The sequence below is a fragment of the Hoplias malabaricus genome, chromosome 16 (assembly GCF_029633855.1).
Source record: "Hoplias malabaricus isolate fHopMal1 chromosome 16, fHopMal1.hap1, whole genome shotgun sequence".
In the NCBI taxonomy this organism is placed as follows: domain Eukaryota; kingdom Metazoa; phylum Chordata; class Actinopteri; order Characiformes; family Erythrinidae; genus Hoplias; species Hoplias malabaricus.
In genome coordinates, this window is record NC_089815.1 from 784,891 (window position 1) to 802,817 (window position 17,927).

The 17,927-nt window shown below is 45.1% G+C and overlaps 1 protein-coding gene across 1 annotated transcript in view; it reads left to right on the forward strand.

Annotated features, from left to right (window-relative positions):
• fah (fumarylacetoacetate hydrolase (fumarylacetoacetase)) overlaps positions 1-14,447 on the forward strand; it is a 22,194-nt gene extending 7,747 nt beyond the window's left edge. Inside the window, exons 6-14 of the mRNA XM_066647582.1 lie at positions 2,241-2,338; positions 2,957-3,009; positions 3,335-3,434; positions 6,980-7,110; positions 11,010-11,085; positions 11,159-11,205; positions 12,931-13,032; positions 13,274-13,391; positions 14,132-14,447. Of these exons, the coding sequence (XP_066503679.1) occupies positions 2,241-2,338; positions 2,957-3,009; positions 3,335-3,434; positions 6,980-7,110; positions 11,010-11,085; positions 11,159-11,205; positions 12,931-13,032; positions 13,274-13,391; positions 14,132-14,208 (802 nt within the window). The 3' untranslated portion in view covers positions 14,209-14,447. The remainder of the gene's footprint in view (positions 1-2,240; positions 2,339-2,956; positions 3,010-3,334; positions 3,435-6,979; positions 7,111-11,009; positions 11,086-11,158; positions 11,206-12,930; positions 13,033-13,273; positions 13,392-14,131) is intronic.
• The last annotated feature ends 3,480 nt before the right edge of the window (positions 14,448-17,927 follow it).

Sequence of the window (17,927 nt, forward strand, 5' to 3'; positions counted from 1 at the left end):
GAGACACTCCTCATTAGGACTGAGATACTCCGCATTAAGATTGAGACACTCCTCATTAGGACTGAGATACTCCTCATTAAGATTGAGACACTCCTCATTAGGACTGAGATACTCCTCATTAAGACTGAGATGCTCCTCACGAAGATTGAGATGCTCCTCACGAAGATTGAGATGCTCCTCATGAAGATTGAGATACTCCTCATTAAGATTGAGACACTCCTCATGAAGATAGAGACACTCCTCATTAAGTTTGAGACACTCCTCATTAAGTTTGAGACACTCCTCATTAGGACTGAGATACTCCGCATTAAGATTGAGACACTCCTCATGAAGATTGAGACACTCCTCATGAAGATAGAGACACTCCTCATGAAGATAGAGACACTCCTCATTAAGATAGAGACACTCCTCATTAAGTTTGAGACACGCCTCATTAGGACTGAGATACTCCGCATTAAGATTGAGACACTCCTCATTAGGACTGAGACACTCCTCATTAAGATTGAGACGCTCCTCATTAGGACTGAGATGCTCCTCATTAAGACTGAGATGCTCCTCACGAAGATTGAGATGCTCCTCATGAAGATTGAGATACTCCTCATGAAGATTGAGACACTCCTCATGAAGATAGAGACACTCCTCATTAAGTTTGAGACACTCCTCTTTAGGATTGAGATACTCCTCATTAAGTTTGAGACAATCCTTATTAGGATTGAGATACTCCTCATGAAGAGACACTCCTTATTAGGATTGAGACACTCCTCATTAAGATAGAGACACTCCTCATTAAGTTTGAGACACGCCTCATTAGGACTGAGATACTCCGCATTAAGATTGAGACACTCCTCATTAGGACTGAGATACTCCTCATTAAGATTGAGACACTCCTCATTAGGACTGAGATACTCCTCATTAAGACTGAGATGCTCCTCACGAAGATTGAGATGCTCCTCACGAAGATTGAGATGCTCCTCATGAAGATTGAGATACTCCTCATTAAGATTGAGACACTCCTCATGAAGATAGAGACACTCCTCATTAAGTTTGAGACACTCCTCATTAAGTTTGAGACACTCCTCATTAGGACTGAGATACTCCGCATTAAGATTGAGACACTCCTCATGAAGATTGAGACACTCCTCATGAAGATAGAGACACTCCTCATGAAGATAGAGACACTCCTCATGAAGATAGAGACACTCCTCATTAAGATAGAGACACTCCTCATTAAGATAGAGATACTCCGCATTAAGATTGAGACACTCCTCATTAGGACTGAGATACTCCTCATTAAGATTGAGACACTCCTCATTAGGACTGAGATACTCCTCATTAAGACTGAGATGCTCCTCACGAAGATTGAGATGCTCCTCATGAAGATTGAGATACTCCTCATGAAGATTGAGACACTCCTCATGAAGATAGAGACACTCCTCATTAAGTTTGAGACACTCCTCTTTAGGATTGAGATACTCCTCATTAAGTTTGAGACAATCCTTATTAGGATTGAGATACTCCTCATGAAGAGACACTCCTTATTAGGATTGAGACACTCCTCATTAAGTTTGAGACACTCCTCATTAAGACTGAGATACACCTCATTAAGAGTAAGACACTCCTCATTACGAATGAGATACTCCTCATAAAGATTAAGACACTCCTCATTAAGACTGAGATACTCCTCATTAAGGTTATGACATTTCTTGTTAAAAATGAGATACTCATTAAAGCTGAGATAGCCCTCTTTAAGTATGTGATACTCCTAATTGTGATTGAAATAGTCCCCATTAAGTTTGAGATACTAATTATGATTGAGATACTCTTAATTTAATTTAATATAATATTATATAACGATATAATAGTCATTAAGACTGAGATACTCTTCATTAAGTATTAAATCTTAGGGCACATGCAAATTTTATTTTCAGTTTAGTTATTGATCAGGTTTATCACTGCTGTGCCTGTATGGTCTAACTCCAGATGCCATCAAATCCTAGCAGAAATGTTCCTGTGTAAAGCCACTCCAGATGAAAAGAGGCTGTTACTGCAGGCAAGAAAAACAAACACCCTTAGTTGGATGAGCTCAAACAGGGTCTGATTGTTTCTTTAAGGCGAGAGATGGTTGTCAGAGAAGAACGCCAGAGGCTTATCTGTGGAAACCACTGGCTGATTATGGCAGAATGAGAGGGAGTGATGGAGTGAAAGAGTGAAGAATATGTACATATTATCATTGTGTTCAGGTTGAGGCTACCAGTGGGCTATCATGGCCGAGCTTCTTCTGTGATTGTGTCTGGGACCCCCATCAGAAGACCCCAGGGCCAGATGAGGCCAGACCCAGGTAAAAACACATATGCTTCATCAGTACACACACACACACACGCACTACCATGTTAGTGTCATACCCCTACAACTCAACACTGTGGGTCTGAAAGGATGTGAACGAATGGAAGCTATGGTAAAGACAAAGAACAGACAATGTGTCATTTAGATTTATTTTCCCTAAAAATAAAGACCATACACTTAGGTTGGACCACAAATAAATAAATCAAGGCTGGTCTCTGACATTTGCACACTCACATATTTCTTTTGCACCCCTAATTTCCACCAGCGAAGCCCTCATCACCACTTGTTTCAGCAGCTCCCTCTCAGTAGGTGTTCATTCCTAAACCCCGAGCCTATAGCCCCGAGCTGCTGAGTCATGGTAAAAGTCTGAGGGAACTTTTCACGGCAGGAATAACATTAAGTTGCTCTGAAGACTCTAAGGTTAGTTCTCGTATTTCACCCCCAAATATTTGCCTTTGATCAGCTGCAGCTCTGACATGGCGGCTGATGGCAAGAAGCGGGTTGGGAGGCTGAATATTAATGTGTGGTGGACGTGCTGCCGGCCGGAGCGCGCTGGAGTGGACGTCAAACCCCTCCCCGTCGATTTATGTTTCTATTTCTCTCTGTTTTTCAGCCAAGCCGCCTGTTTTCGGGGCCACGAAGCAGCTGGACATCGAGCTGGAAATGGTGAGGATGCTGTCTTGTTAGCGTTATGAGCACTGACCTTTTGAGGATATGATGTCTGTGATGGGGAGGGGGGGGTGGGGGAGGGGGGCAGCATCGTAATGCAACTCTTCATATGTTATTAAGTCCTTCAGAGCTTATGGTGATGCAGGTTTGTTGTGACCAGAGGCCTGCTTTACTCAGTTCCACAACTCTCTCTCTCTCTCTCTCTCTCTCTCTCTCTCTCTCTCTCTGTGTGTGTGTGTGTTTGTGTGTGTGTTTGTGTGTGTGTTTGTGTGTGTGTTTGTGTGTGTGTGTGTGTGTGTGTGTGTGTGTTTGTGTGTGGTAGGCATTCTTCGTGGGCCCAGGTAATAAGCTGGGAGAGCCCATCCCTGTAGAGAAAGCCCATGAGCACATCTTCGGCATGGTGCTGATGAACGACTGGAGCGGTGGGTGTTCTCCTTTAAACAGAAACAAAACACTTGAATGTAATATTGCTCTGATTAACAGAACTGGCCAGAGCCTCAGCGGCTGGGGCTAATGTGTATCCTGGATGTCAGAGGTGTTCACACTGTTTCCCCTGGAGTCCCTGGCTCCCTCGACTAAAACACACTCCCACAGCGTCTGTTTAAACAGCTCACATCATCCCTTTAGTCCAGGACTTTTATTGTGTATTATTTAATGATTATTCTAAAATAAGTAAGAACTTCTCTTTTTTTTTGCTGTAGGGGGCTCAATGTCCTCGTCCTCATCAGCCCCTAAACGCCATGCTGCTACGTGACATCACCTGACACTCATGTTGACTCTTACTTTTAAAAGAATATTTCTGAGTTGGTGAAAGATAATGAAATGTCAGAGGAGGAATTTCACCTCTCACTTGCACTACCCCTCTAGTGCCTTAAGGGGGCTCACCCCACAGCTTGAATAGTATGTCTATAATATTTTAAATATTATTGTATTATAAACAAATGTGAGCTGAAGAACATTAGTGAAATGTTACTGAGATGTGGGGCGATTACTCCCCTGACCCCTGACGCTGGGACTGCACCGTCACTGAGAGGGTAGTGATTCTTCTCACCGTTAGTGTAGTCTGGGCATTAAGATTCAGCTCAGCTACTGTGTGTGTGTGTGTGTGTGTGTGTGTGTGTGTGTGTGTGTGTGTGTGTGTGTGTGTGTGTGTGTGTGTGTGTGAGAGAGAGAGTTCTCTGCTCTGTCGGGTGTGAGTCTGTAGGGTTTTATGGAAGCAATAATAGAGAATAAAATTTACACTGAAGGTCAGAGAGTGCACATCAGATCTCAGTAACACAGAGAAAAGCTCAGGCTCTGAGATCAGCTGAGCACACCTTTACACCACACACACACACACACACACACACACACCTGACAGCATCTCACAGTCTCTAAACCAGTTACTTTAATATCTTTAATAGTTTATCTGTTACCAACTACAGTAATATATTTATATTCTTGTAGTCTAATGCTGAATAAACAGAGAGAGGGAGAAAAAGAGAGAGAAAGGGAGAGCGAATGAGAGAAAGAGGGAGAGAGAGAGAGAGAGAAAGAGAGACAGAGAGAGAAAGAGAGCAAGAGAAAGAGAGAGATAGAGAGAGGGAGAGAGAGAGCAAGAGAAAGAGGAGAGAAAGGGAGAGCAAATGAGAGAAAGAGAGAGAGAGAGAGACAGAGAGAGTGAGTGAGAGAGAAAGAGAGAGAGACAGAGAGAGCGGGAGAGAGAAAGAGAGGAGAGAGAAAAAAATGAGAGTGAGAGAGAGAGACAGACAGACAGACAGATTGATTGATTGATTGATTAATTTACTCTTAGCCTACAGCACTTGGCAGACACTCTGATCTGAACGTATCTGACATTGTGACTAAAGTAGTGTTAGGGATCTATCTGAAGGACCCAAGCTGGGAATCGAACCCTGCTCTGTTTGAGAGAGAGGGAGTCTAACTTGTGTTTCTCACTAAACTCTGCCAGACACAGTGTACTGTATATATATCGTATCATGTTCGATAAAAATGGCAGTGGAAACGTCCCCCCTCTGGTCTGCTGCAGTAAACTGCACTGTGTCGTATTGTGTACAGTGTACAGCACTTAGCACAGTATCAGCACCCTACACTATGTCCATTCTTAGAAGCAGGGATTGAGACCCCGGCCCATGTCTTCACGGTCGCACCGGTGCTTCCCCGTATCGTCCATCTTCATCCATCCTGTTTTCTTCAGAATAACAGAGCTGACATTTTACATTAGCTGAAGGTAGATGGCCAGAGCTGCCTCCTGTTGGCGCTGAAATATGGAGCCTCTCTCAGAGGGCTCCTATAAAACTTATTAAACTCCGCCGAGGCCCTGACGGCTGAACTCAACGACGTGGCCGTGATTTACTGACGGTTCCCGGTCGCGCCAAAACGGCCTTTCTGACTGAGCACCACTGTCAATGTCTTTTATTATTTCATCTCCCCCTGCCGCAAGTCCATAGTGGCATCTTCCACATCACGCTCCGACTGTTATCGCTGTTTTACGAGTGCAAGGAAACAAAGGCTAAAAAAAAACACAGGACAAAGTGTGCTTCCTCCTCTGATTGTCTCACAGCGGTGACTAACTCGGTGTTAGGAGTCTGTTATGACTCGTGGTCCTCATCATGAGCTGGGAATCACACCCTGCTCTCCTGGATAAACCTAGCTTCCTGTAAAGCTACTATTTTGGGAGGTACATGTTTTTCTTTGAAAAGCGACAATATACTCATTTCAAAAAACGCTAATGAAAAAAAATGACATATCGCTTCTTTAATCTTTAAAAAGCTCCCTCAGACTCTCGTATCTCATTCATTCATTCATTGATTCATTGTCTGTAACCCTTATCCAGTTCAGGGTCACGGTGGGTCCAGAGCCTACCTGGAATCATTGGGCGCAAGGCGGGAATACACCCTGGAGGGGGCGCCAGTCCTTCACAGGGCAACACACACTCACACTCTCACTCACACACTCACACCTACGGACACTTTGAGTCGCCAATCCACCTACCAACGTGTGTTTTTGGAGCGTGGGAGGAAACCGGAGCACCAGGAGGAAACCCACGCAGACACAGAGAGAACACACCACACTCCTCACAGACAGTCACCCGGAGGAAACCCACGCAGACACAGAGAGAACACACCACACTCCTCACAGACAGTCACCCGGAGGAAACCCACGCAGACACAGAGAGAACACACCACACTCCTCACAGACAGTCACCCGGAGGAAACCCACACAGACACAGGGAGAACACACCACACTCCTCACAGACAGTCACCCGGAGGAAACCCACGCAGACACAGGGAGAACACACCACACTCCTCACAGACAGTCACCCGGAGGAAACCCACACAGACATAGGGAGAACACACCACACTCCTCACAGACAGGTCCCTGGAGCTGTGTGACTGTGACACCTACCTGCTGCACCATCGTGTCGCCCCTCTCGTATCTCATTTGCAAACAAATTGTTCAACCAAAAGTGGTTCTTCTGTTGGAAACTTTCTAAAATCATTCCATCACAGCCCCCACTCCCCTCCCTGCAGCTGCTCGTGTACAATGGCATCATGGTTTTTGGGAACTGAAGGGAAAAGAGGCTCCAAATGAGAAACTTTCAGAGAACAGAGCTGCTGGTGAAGTGTGTGTGTGTGTGTGTGTGTGTGTGTGGTTTGCGGGTGGGAGGCTAAGGCTTTATAGATCTGTTTGTTTGTTTGGCTCCAGTGCAGAGCAGATTGTTGAATCAGATTTTGTCTTGCACTGGTTCACACAAGTGCTATTTCCTTCTGAGGAGCTGGCCTTGGTTTTGTTTTATCCATGTGTTGTATAAAATAGTGTTGTTTATGTTATAGCTCTAGTTTTAATCAAGAAAAGAAGTAAACATATATTTAAATGCATCAAAAATATATCACATGTTGAGAACTAAATAATGAATTTATACATTTGTATATTGACTTAATCAATCCCTCTCTTCCTCCGTCCTCAGCCAGGGATATCCAAGCCTGGGAATATGTACCGCTGGGTCCGTTTTTAGGGAAGAATTTTGGGACCACCATCTCGCCCTGGGTGGTGCCCATGGAGGCTCTGTTGCCATTCGTGGAGCCCAATGCAGTTCAGGTAAATTCAGCCATCTCCTTGGGAATTTAAAAAAAAACATAGTATAGGAGGAGGAGCCAGAAACAAAGCATACGGTGTGTGAAAACATACAGCGGCAAAAGGCAACACAGAATAAAGCAAGTTCATATTCATAATAATCAAATCAAATCAAATTTATTTGTATAGCGCCTTTTACAACTGACGTTGTCACAAAGCAGCTTCACAGTTTCAAAACAGAACATTTAAATCAAAGCCCAATGCGAGCAAGCCGAAGGCGACAGTGGCAAGGAAAAACTCCCTCGAGGCTGGAGGAAGAAACCTTGGGAGGAACCAAGACTCACAAAGGGGACCCATCCTCCTCTGATCAAACTATAGATTGAATTTTAAATGATCACCAATGAAGTGTCATTAAGCTACATGATAATAATAATAATAATAATAATAATAATAATAAGGTGAGCAGCTGGTCTGGTCTGGTCTGCAGGAGAATCCAGCAAACAATCTTCCATCAGTGGGCCACCATTCTCTCAGAAAACAGTAAAAGGGAAGCAGTTAGTTTAGTTGAGTGCAGCAGAGAACAAGAGCATGTGAATATTTTCATTAGTGTAGTGACGGATCTGACTGTAACAGACTGGGAGGAGGGAAACCAGAAGGAGCTCAGGCAAAGACATCCTTCCGTTCCAAACAAGAGAAATTGTGAGCACATCATCCGGGTTTACCCTGATTCTCCATGTCCATGAGTTCCTGAAACGACAACCTTAAACTAGACAGAGGTTAGATGCCAAAGGCTAAACTGAACAAGTGTGTTTTGAGCCTAGACTTAAACATAGTGACTGTGTCTGCGTCCCGAACACTAGCTGGAAGATTGTTCCAGAGCTGAGGGGCTTTGTAGGAGAAGGTTTTCCCCCCCGCTGACGTCTTATGAATTCTGGGTACTAGTAAGAGGCCGGCGCCCTGATATCTGAGTAATCTTGGTGGTTCATAGTGTGTGATGAGGTCTTGCAAGTATTCAGGGGCGAGACCATGTAGGGATTTATACGTGAGTAAAAGAATTTTGTAATCAATACGGAATTTAACTGGAAGCCATAATACTGGGCTGATATGATCAAATTTTCTAGTTTTAGTGAGTGAGTGAAATACTGTGTTTATATACTGCTGTTTGTTGTTTTGCCTCAGGGCTAACCAGAGCTCCCTTTTCAGATCTGGTTCCTCTCACTGTTCTTCCTCATGTTGTGTCCAGCTGAGACCTGGGATTATATACAGCTCCTTAGTGAAACAGTGCTACGTTTTTATAGAAAAAAAAAAAAGAACTGAATCAAAATTTAATTGAAATGTAGTGTGGATGGAATATTTAGAATCTGAACTTTCCACACTGCAGTTTCTCCACTGTTTTAGTGAAATATGAATGAAAGACACTTGGCTGTGTTTGTACTGAGCAGAAACAACTTCGAAGGCTGGGACTCTTGGGCGCAGAACCCCCGGCCGCCCTCAGAGACCGTCCCCCTGCTGCTGCTGTTTTGTTGATGCTCAGTGTGAGCGTTTGTGTCGGTCGTCTAACCTTTTCTCATTTGATCAGTGTGATCACAGCCTTCGTAGGTGCCCTGACTAAACTCATTAGGTGGGAGTGAATCTGTTATGATGGCTGCTTTAAAAACATTGGGCCGGGGTTTGTTTTGAACGTCAGGATCTTGTGCTTTGTCCTTTAGGTAGTGCTTTGTATAATTTTAAGACGGCCTTGGAGTCATCAGCGGTCGCATGTGGCCTGAGTTCATACTCAGTAACAGGTATCGAATAGAGGGGTGCAATGTGGAGCAATAGGACTGTGTTTGTGCGAGTGATAGAGTTTTATTCAAGAACTGTGGGATGAGTCGGAGAAGAACTAATCAATAGGGGGCGCTGTCGCTGTGGTCTGTGTGGATCTTAACGCCAGGGGGCAGGGACAGAGACACAGTACTGAACAAACACAGCAGCCCTTTCCAATTCTCTGAGGTCCAAAATGATGCTGGGACATGTATTTGAGGCTGTGACCCTGGTGTCCAGGTAAATCTGCCCCTGGGGCGACTCTCTCTCACATCCTGATTGTCCCCGTCTTCAGTTAATCGGCTCGGTCCCTCCCTCTCGTCTCCTCTCTGCCCAAAGGCTGGTGTGTGGTGACTGAGGATGATGCACAGTGGTGGAAGTGGAGGCAACTCTCCTAATGTTCCAAAGAATATTAAACACATTGGGGGTCTAGAAACTCACTGTAGAATGGAACTGTCATACCTTCATTCCTTCTAGACTTAAAGAGCACCACTCGTATCTTCACGGGCGAAGTGTTAGTACCTCATCCCTAAGCAGACGAAGCTCATCGGGGTTAAAAATGATAATCATCTTTGTGGATGAAGGCAGAAGGTAAGCTGAGCTCTGTGAAGGCCCCAGCGGAGGAGACTTTTGCAGAGGTGCAGACTTTGCATACGAGGGGCAATGAGACGTGCCAGAGTCTGTCCTCCGAGTTATTACCATCCGCTCCCTCCATTCGGGCCGAGCTGAGCTCAGCTGAGTCGAGCGAGAGAGAGCTTTCTCTGTCTCTTTCTCCTCTTTATTAAAAGTCATTCGAGCTTGGGTGTTTATGGAGTTTGGCATAAAATATAACATTTCCAAATGTTCCCCTTCTATCTCAAACAGAGATTAACAGAGAAATGTGAGGTGTCTGAGGTTTGATTCACAGCTAATGAAGGTGAAAGAAAGTAAAAACCTAGCTACATTTGGGGTAAGAGGAAACGAGGGTAATGCTGATAGTCTCCCTCTGATCGATTACAAAGCCCTTATCTTGTGTGTCCATTCATTGGCTATCACTTCATCCAAGTCTCAGGTGTAAGTCTGAGGCAAGTCTCGAGTTTTGAGTTTAGTCCTAACTCTGAGTTTAGTCTTGGGTTTCTGAAATAACGTCCAAATCAAGTCTGATTCTGGTCTTTAGAGTCTCTGAGATAAGAATCCGAGTCAGTTCTGAGACAGTCCGAGTTAAGACTTGAGACCAAACCAAATCAAGTCTTAAGTTTCTGAAGTGGGAATCAGAGTCATGTCTCAAGTCTTTAAAATGTGAGTCTGAGTCAAGTCCAGAGTCTCTAAAATGTGACTCTGAATCAAGTCCTGAGTCTCTAAAGTGAGAGTCTGAGTCGAGTCCCGAGTCTCTAAAATGTGACTCTGAATCAAGTCTTGAGTCTCTAAAGTGAGAGTCTGAGTCGAGTCCCGAGTCTCTAAAATGTGACTCTGAATCAAGTCCTGAGTTTCTAATGTGAGAGTCTGAGTCGAGTCCCGAGTCTCTAAAATGTCACTCTGAATCAAGTCCTGAGTCTCTAAAGTGAGAGTCTGAGTCAAGTACCGAGTCTCTAAAGTGAGAGTCTGAGTCGAGTCCCGAGTCTCTAAAGTGAGAGTCTGAGTCGAGTCCCGAGTCTCTAAAGTGAGAGTCTGAGTCGAGTCCCGAGTCTCTAAAGTGAGAGTCTGAGTCGAGTCCCGAGTCTCTAAAGTGAGAGTCTGAGTCGAGTCCCGAGTCTCTAAAGTGAGAGTCTGAGTCGAGTCCCGAGTCTCTAAAGTGAGAGTCTGAGTCGAGTCCCGAGTCTCTAAAGTGAGAGTCTGAGTCGAGTCCCGAGTCTCTAAAGTGAGAGTCTGAGTCGAGTCCCGAGTCTCTAATGTGAGAGAGTCTGAGTCGAGTCCCGAGTCTCTAATGTGAGAGAGTCTGAGTCGAGTCCCGAGTCTCTAAAGTGAGAGTCTGAGTCGAGTCCCGAGTCTCTAAAGTGAGAGTCTGAGTCGAGTCCCGAGTCTCTAAAGTGAGAGTCTGAGTCGAGTCCCGAGTCTCTAAAGTGAGAGTCTGGGTCAAACCCTGAGTCTCTAAGGTGTTAGTCTGAGGCTCTGACTTATCTTGACCTGTTCTGACACTTTAGGACCCAGAGCCGCTCCCATATCTTCGACACCAGGACCCATACACCTTCAACATCAACCTCTTTGTGTCACTCAAAGGTATGTGGTTCATTCTTTTATTCACTCATTCACTAACCCTAACATCATATCATCATATTTCTCTCTCCATCAGGGGACGGGATGAAAGAGGCCACCACTATTTGCAGGTCAAACTTCAAGGTGAGAACCTGATCGGCATTATGCACTAAATGTGTATCAAATGTTTGTGATATAAACACACATGCTTTCTATGTAGTTTCACATATTAAATATTCAGCAGCTTTTAGTTACAGGTAAACAATGTTGATTGATTCATTCATTCATTGATGCTACATACTGTAGCCCTTATCCACTTCAGGGCGCCCAGTGATTCCGGGTAGACTCCGGACCCACTGGACACAAGGCGGCACCAGTCCTTCACAGGGCGACACACACCACACATTCACTCACACCCATGGACATCTTTGAGTCTCCAATCCACCTACCAACGTGTGTTTTTGGAGCGTGGGAGGAAACCGGAGCACCCGGAGGAAACCCACGCAGACACAGAGAGAACACACCACACTCCTCACAGACAGTCACCCGGAGGAAACCCACGCAGACACAGGGAGAACACACCACACTCCTCACAGACAGTCACCCGGAGGAAACCCACACAGACACAGAGAGAACACACCACACTCCTCACAGACAGTCACCCGGAGGAAACCCACGCAGACACAGAGAGAACACACCACACTCCTCACAGACAGTCACCCGGAGGAAACCCACGCAGACACAGGGAGAACACACCACACTCCTCACAGACAGTCACCCGGAGGAAACCCACGCAGACACAGGGAGAACACACCACACTCCTCACAGACAGTCACCCAGAACAAGACTCGAACCAACACCCTCCAGGACCCTGGAGCTGTGTGACTGCGACACCTACCTGCTGTGCCACCATCATTCCTCCCATAAACAATATTATTAATGTAAATAATAATATTATGTTAAAATATTAGCACTAGTAAAATTTATTTACCCCTCATACCAAAGAAGAACGTGAAGCCGAGTTGAATATGAATATCCTCACATTAAAACATAGCTAGTTCATGCTAATGAAGCATTTGTTGTACACACCAACACACACACTGTGAAACAGGATCCACCCAGTCTTCTGTGTGCTGGCTAAGACACCAACAAAATAAAAGGTGAGAGCACAAAGACGAGGACAAACCCAACAAAAGAGCACTGAGTAAAAACGGAGAAGAAAGAGAACAGAGTGAAAACGGCTAAAAACCAGAGCTTCTGCTCCTCGCTCCTCACTGCTGTGCGCTCGGGGTCGGGGTGAACAGCGAGCGGCTCATTATCATTTAAAGGAACAGGTGCTGAAAGCGGGCGTTCTGAACAGGGGCTGTTTACACAGGGGGAGAACACTGCTGTGGTGTTTGGACCGAAGCAGGTCACAGACGTTTCTTTAAGAAACAGAGTTGTGCTCCACTGTGGAGAAAAGGGAGAGAACGTCCCTTTAAAAGGTTTTACAGGTTTATCTCAAATCTTTTCCCATGTTTTCCATATTTTCCCAGTCTGTGTACACCAGCTCTACGGTGCTGTGTGTATTGTGCTGTTAATCTCAGGCTCCTGGCTGAGCTAATGCTGAGTGTAATACAGTGGAGCGTACGCTGTGCTGGGGTTGGGTTATCTGTCCAGACAGCTGGTCATTTCCACTCAGTAATAGCCTCCATTCCCTGGAGGCAACCGATGAAGGAGACTGAGCTTTTTTTCCTCATGTTTCCAAAAACATAGCCCAGAAGTTTCCAACAAGGTCTTATTGCTTACATTTTAATAAACGCTTTTGTTGTTAAAGATAACACACAGCCAGGGGAGGGAGACTGACTGACCGCTCCTGTATCTTTGCAGTACATGTACTGGACGATGAAGCAGCAGCTGACCCATCACACAGTGAACGGCTGTAACGTACGTCCAGGAGATCTGCTTGCCTCCGGGACCATCAGCGGACCGGTCAGTGTGTGATAACTGTTATAAATATTAGACCTAATCCTAAAACGATGCGCTAATGTCTGCATCATGTCTGGGCCAAATCGGTCTCATGGATTTGACAGGATTGACTTGGATTACAGTGTGGTGTTTGGGCCAAAAGAGCTCTGAAGTTGTGCCACATTTGGACCAAATATTCATTACTATCTGGGTGTATTTATGTGTGGTTTGTACATTGTGTGTGTGTGTGTGTGTGTGTGTGTAGGGTCCGGAGAGTTTTGGCTCCATGTTGGAGCTCTCGTGGAGAGGCTCGAAGGTGATTGATCTCGGACGAGGAGAGAGCCGGACATTCCTTAAGGATGGAGATGAGGTCACTATCACAGGTGTGTCAGCAGGGGGCGTCAGTGTGTGTTTGAGAAGCCCCTTTCACACTTCAAACCCACCACATTTATTGTTTACTATCATTATCAATCTCTAACACTCTCTCTCTCTCCTCTTTCTCTCCTTCGCTTTCTCTCACTTTCTCTCTCTCGCTCTCTCTCTCTGTCTCTATCTCTCTCTCTCTTTCTCTCTCTCTCTCTCTGTCTCTGTCTCTCTCTCTATCTCTCTCTCCTTCTCTTTCTCTCTCTCTCTCTCTCTCGCTCTCTCGCTCTCTCTCTCTGTCTCTCTCTTTCTCTCTCTCTCTCTCTCTCTCTTTCTTTCTCCGTCTCTTTCTCTCGCTTTCTCTCTCTCTCTCTGTCTCTGTCTCTCTCTCTATCTCTCTCTTTCTCTCTCTCTCTCTCTCCTTCTCTTTCTCTCGCTCTCTCTCTCTATCTCTCTTTCTCTCTCTCTCTCTCTCTCTCTCTCTCTCTCTTTCTCTCACTTTCTCTCTCTCTCACTTTCTCTCTCTCTCGCTCTCTCTCTCTCTCTCTCTCTGTCTCTGTCTCTCTCTCTATCTCTCTTTCTCTCTCTCTCTCTCTCTCTCTCTCTCTCTCTCTTTCTTTCTCCTTCTCTTTCTCTCACTTTCTCTCTCTCTCTCTCTCTCTCTCGCTCTCTCGCTCTTTCTCTCTGTCTCTGTCTCTCTCTCTATCTCTCTTTCTCTCTCTCTCTCTCTCTCTCTCTCTCTCTCTCTCTCTCTCTGTAGGTCACTGTGAAGGCCAGGGTTACCGTGTTGGGTTTGGTCAGTGTCAGGGGAGAATTCTTCCTGCCCTGCAACAGTGACGTTAACACCTCCTCCCCCCTCCCTCCTCCCATCCCTCTATCCATCCCTAACCTGCTGGGCACTTCTCTCACCAAATATTGCCTTATTGGTCATGTTCAAATATTCATGACCTTCTAAAAGGTTCCGTAACGGATGCCAGTTCTCTCTGCGTCACTCATTTTTGATGAGTCCAGTCCCTCAGTGCAGTACGTTTACGTGTTTTTGAGTGTGTTTGTTACTCAGCACCTGGTAATAAAAGTTACTGATGAATTTTAATCTTGTTTTTACTCGTTTATTGTCTTAGATTTACAGAGTGTGAACGGCCCCATAAAGTACCCAACATCACTGGAAGTGTCCACAAACTTCTGGACACAGGGAAGTGATGGTGGGCCTGTTTCTGGTGTAAAGGATTATACAGATACACTAGGTTTAATGTGTGTGTGTGTGTGTAAAACAGGAATATATCACACTGTGGGGACCAAGACCTGTTCACACACTCCCTTTGCGGAAGGTTCCCTTCCTTGTGGGGACCACGAACATGTCATTGCCCCAGTGAAAGTCATTATATTTTCTAACCTTAACTGTGTTAAGGTAAAGTAAAGGTTAAGGTAGTTATAGTTATGGTTTGGTTTAGTGTAGGTCCCCACAAAATGAATACAAATCTATGCAAAGTCCCCACAATTTATGAAAACAAACTTGTGCTTGTATATGTGTGTGTATTGAGAGTATTTTCTGAATTTATTGTGTGCTTGATGTGTGCTGTCTGTCAAGTTTACCTCCACTGTATATGTGAGTGTAAGTGTAAGTGTAAGTGTAAGTGTGTGTGTGTGTGTGTGTGTGTGGGGGGGTGTGGGTATGTGTGTGTGTGTGTGTGTGTGTGTGTAAAAGCTGCATCATTAGATTGATTATCCTGTCTCTGCTCTGCTCTACCCGCTGTGTGTGAATGGCTCATCATGATCCTGCACTCCACCACTTAGCAAAGGCAGCACTGCACTGAGCCACAGCTACACACACAACAGCCAATAAACAGCCCCCCTACCCCCTGATCCTCGGTCAGTTCTTGCCCTGATGCTTTCTTCATTACACATCTTTCCTAACCTTTATAAATACCACCTTAAATGACTGAGCAGCACTGGACTGAGCTCATGCTTTAGTCGTTTACTTTTGCCTCCTTACCTCACACCTCCGGCTCTTCCCTGTGAGGACGTGAGGAAAGAGGCACTCCGCCCACCAGCCTGTGATTAGAAAGTGGGAGAAGCCCGGAGGAAACCCCCGCAGACACACGGAGAACACACCACACTCCTCACAGAGAGAGACCCGAGGAGCCCAGGAACCTGATTATGTCCGAAAATGGAAAGAGGACCAAAGGACGAGAAATGGAGATACATGCTTTAACACAGGTCCTGTAGATATGGGCTTTCTGTGATGTCACTTCCAAGTGTTATACACTGGGCCTTGGTGGGGGTCCGGGGTTTAATGTGTGAGCAGATGGTGCAGAAGATAGGTGGTGAAAATCTGCTCAGGTCATAGGGAGAGTTATAGGGTTCTCTCTCTCTCTCTCATCCCCCCCTCTCTCTCTCTCTCACCCTCTCTCACCCCCCCTCTCTCTCTCTCTCTCACTCTCTCTCACCCCCCCTCTCTCTCTCACCCCTTTCTCTCTCTCTCTCTCTCTCTCTCTCTCTCTCTCTCTCTCTCTCTCTCTCTCACCCCCCCCTCTCTCTCTCTCTCTTCCCCATTAGTCAAACTTAAGGTCAGTTCCAATGTGAGATCTCCACATGTACTAGACTTATAGGAACATCAATAACTGAGTGAGAGAGAGATAAAGCTGAACCTACACAGTTCTAAGCAGCTTGTGGCTACCTTGATTATAGCATTTGTCATCTTCATGAGTTCCGTCTCTGGTGATGCCCCAGGTCTTGTAAGCCATCCTGAGTTAGCATAACTGGCCAATCAGTGTTCTCCTTCAAGTGTGTTGAGTGAAGAAGGAAGTTCCAGGCGTCTCAGAGAAGCATTGGCAGTTTGCCTTTGGCGCTCAGGACACTTCAGCTGTAGATGTTGAGGGAGGAGAAAGCACTGTCACTTCCCCTCTCATGTGAGGTGTGTGTGTGTGTGTGTGTGTGTGTGTATACCAGATTGTTACCCACAGTTTTCATGAATGATGTTTAGATATTAAATTAGAAATGAAACTGAGACTAAAACATTCCATTAGCTACTTGCTTTAGGGTCAGTGAAGTGTTACCTTGTCTTATCTTTTATTAACCCACAGATTAATATTCAATATTAGCCACATTAGCACTGCTGGGTAAAGCCTCTCTTTCAGTGGAAAGCAAGGGACCAGTTCTGATCGTTATGTGTTAAAACACAGACACAGTAATCCATATTTCACATGAAATCATCTCCGCGGGGCCCAGTGCGTTTCGGCCCGGCTTGTTTCCGGTCATGGACTGAATCCTCCGTCCTGTTCACGTCGTGCTGCTGTTGTGCGCTAGGGAACACACTGTGCAGTGTGCAGTATTAAAGCCATCCGAGTTTGAACGCACGGCTGTTCTGAACCTCTGCTAATCAATTACACCTCCCACAGACTGTGGCATAGAAGAAATCCATAGTAATACGCAGCTCTGACCGAGAGGGCTGCACTGCTGACGCCGGACTGGTTCTACAGTAAAAGTCAGCAAGTGAAGAAGAATTGATTCCTATTAATATCAATAACCTCAGGACATAAAGAAAGCAGAGCTGGTGTCTTCACTTCAGGATTAATGAGCCCAGCGGTGGGTTGCCTAATCTTAAAATAATCCTCTTAAAAATCTTAACTAGCAGGGAATACAATATAAGCATGTTGGGTCTCTCTCATGCTACAGCTACATAGCATTGAGTTCAAGAGTGAATATAAAGACCTGTCTGGAGCTACAGCGGAAGATATTAACAGATTGTATTATTTCTCTAAAGACAAGGCTCAGCGGCCCACACCAGAGCTGCAGTAATTCAGCTCAATATCACTAAATAATTCACCCCCTTTTTAACAGAATTATTTATCAATCTCAGCCCCAAATGTTCTACTGTGAGTGTCTTTTAAAGACAGTAAGAATTTTCTTAAAAAATACAGCTCAGTTTAGTTTTTAAAACGTTTATCGCTTGTGATTAGCCATTATCTATAGCACATTTTCTTTGTAGTAAGTTCTAACTGCCGAGTATGAGGATATGTTCAAGAAACATAACTGATCTGATGCTCTGCATACTTTGTTAACCTCTTTTCACACTGCTCTTCAAAGATTAGGAACCGCCATCACCGGACACCCCACGACAAACTGTGCAGCGACAGGTGAGCTACCGTCCCTGACGTTACTTCTAGAAAATGGACCGATGAGGAGTGTCCAACAGAGTGGAGACACAGTATTTAATCACTTTAATAACAGAGGGAGCACTGCCTCATACAAGAAAAGGGTTTATGGCAAAGTTGTAAGCTGAGGCCAGAGAGTGAGTACAAAACCCTATGCTAAGCTATAGAAATATCATCATTTTGATCATTAACTAATCCCTTATTCTCTGAATTAAACCACACTTTTCAGGCATTTATCAACTCCTCATAGTGTGTCCTAACCAGGATTTCTGACAGGAATGCCCTACAATTACAGCTCATTATCTACGTTTACAGCTAACTCTGCTGCTAAGTGTTAGCCTAGCCTTGCTAGGTGAGTTTGTTTACCTTCAGTCACACTGCGCTACTATTGTTTTTTTTTTC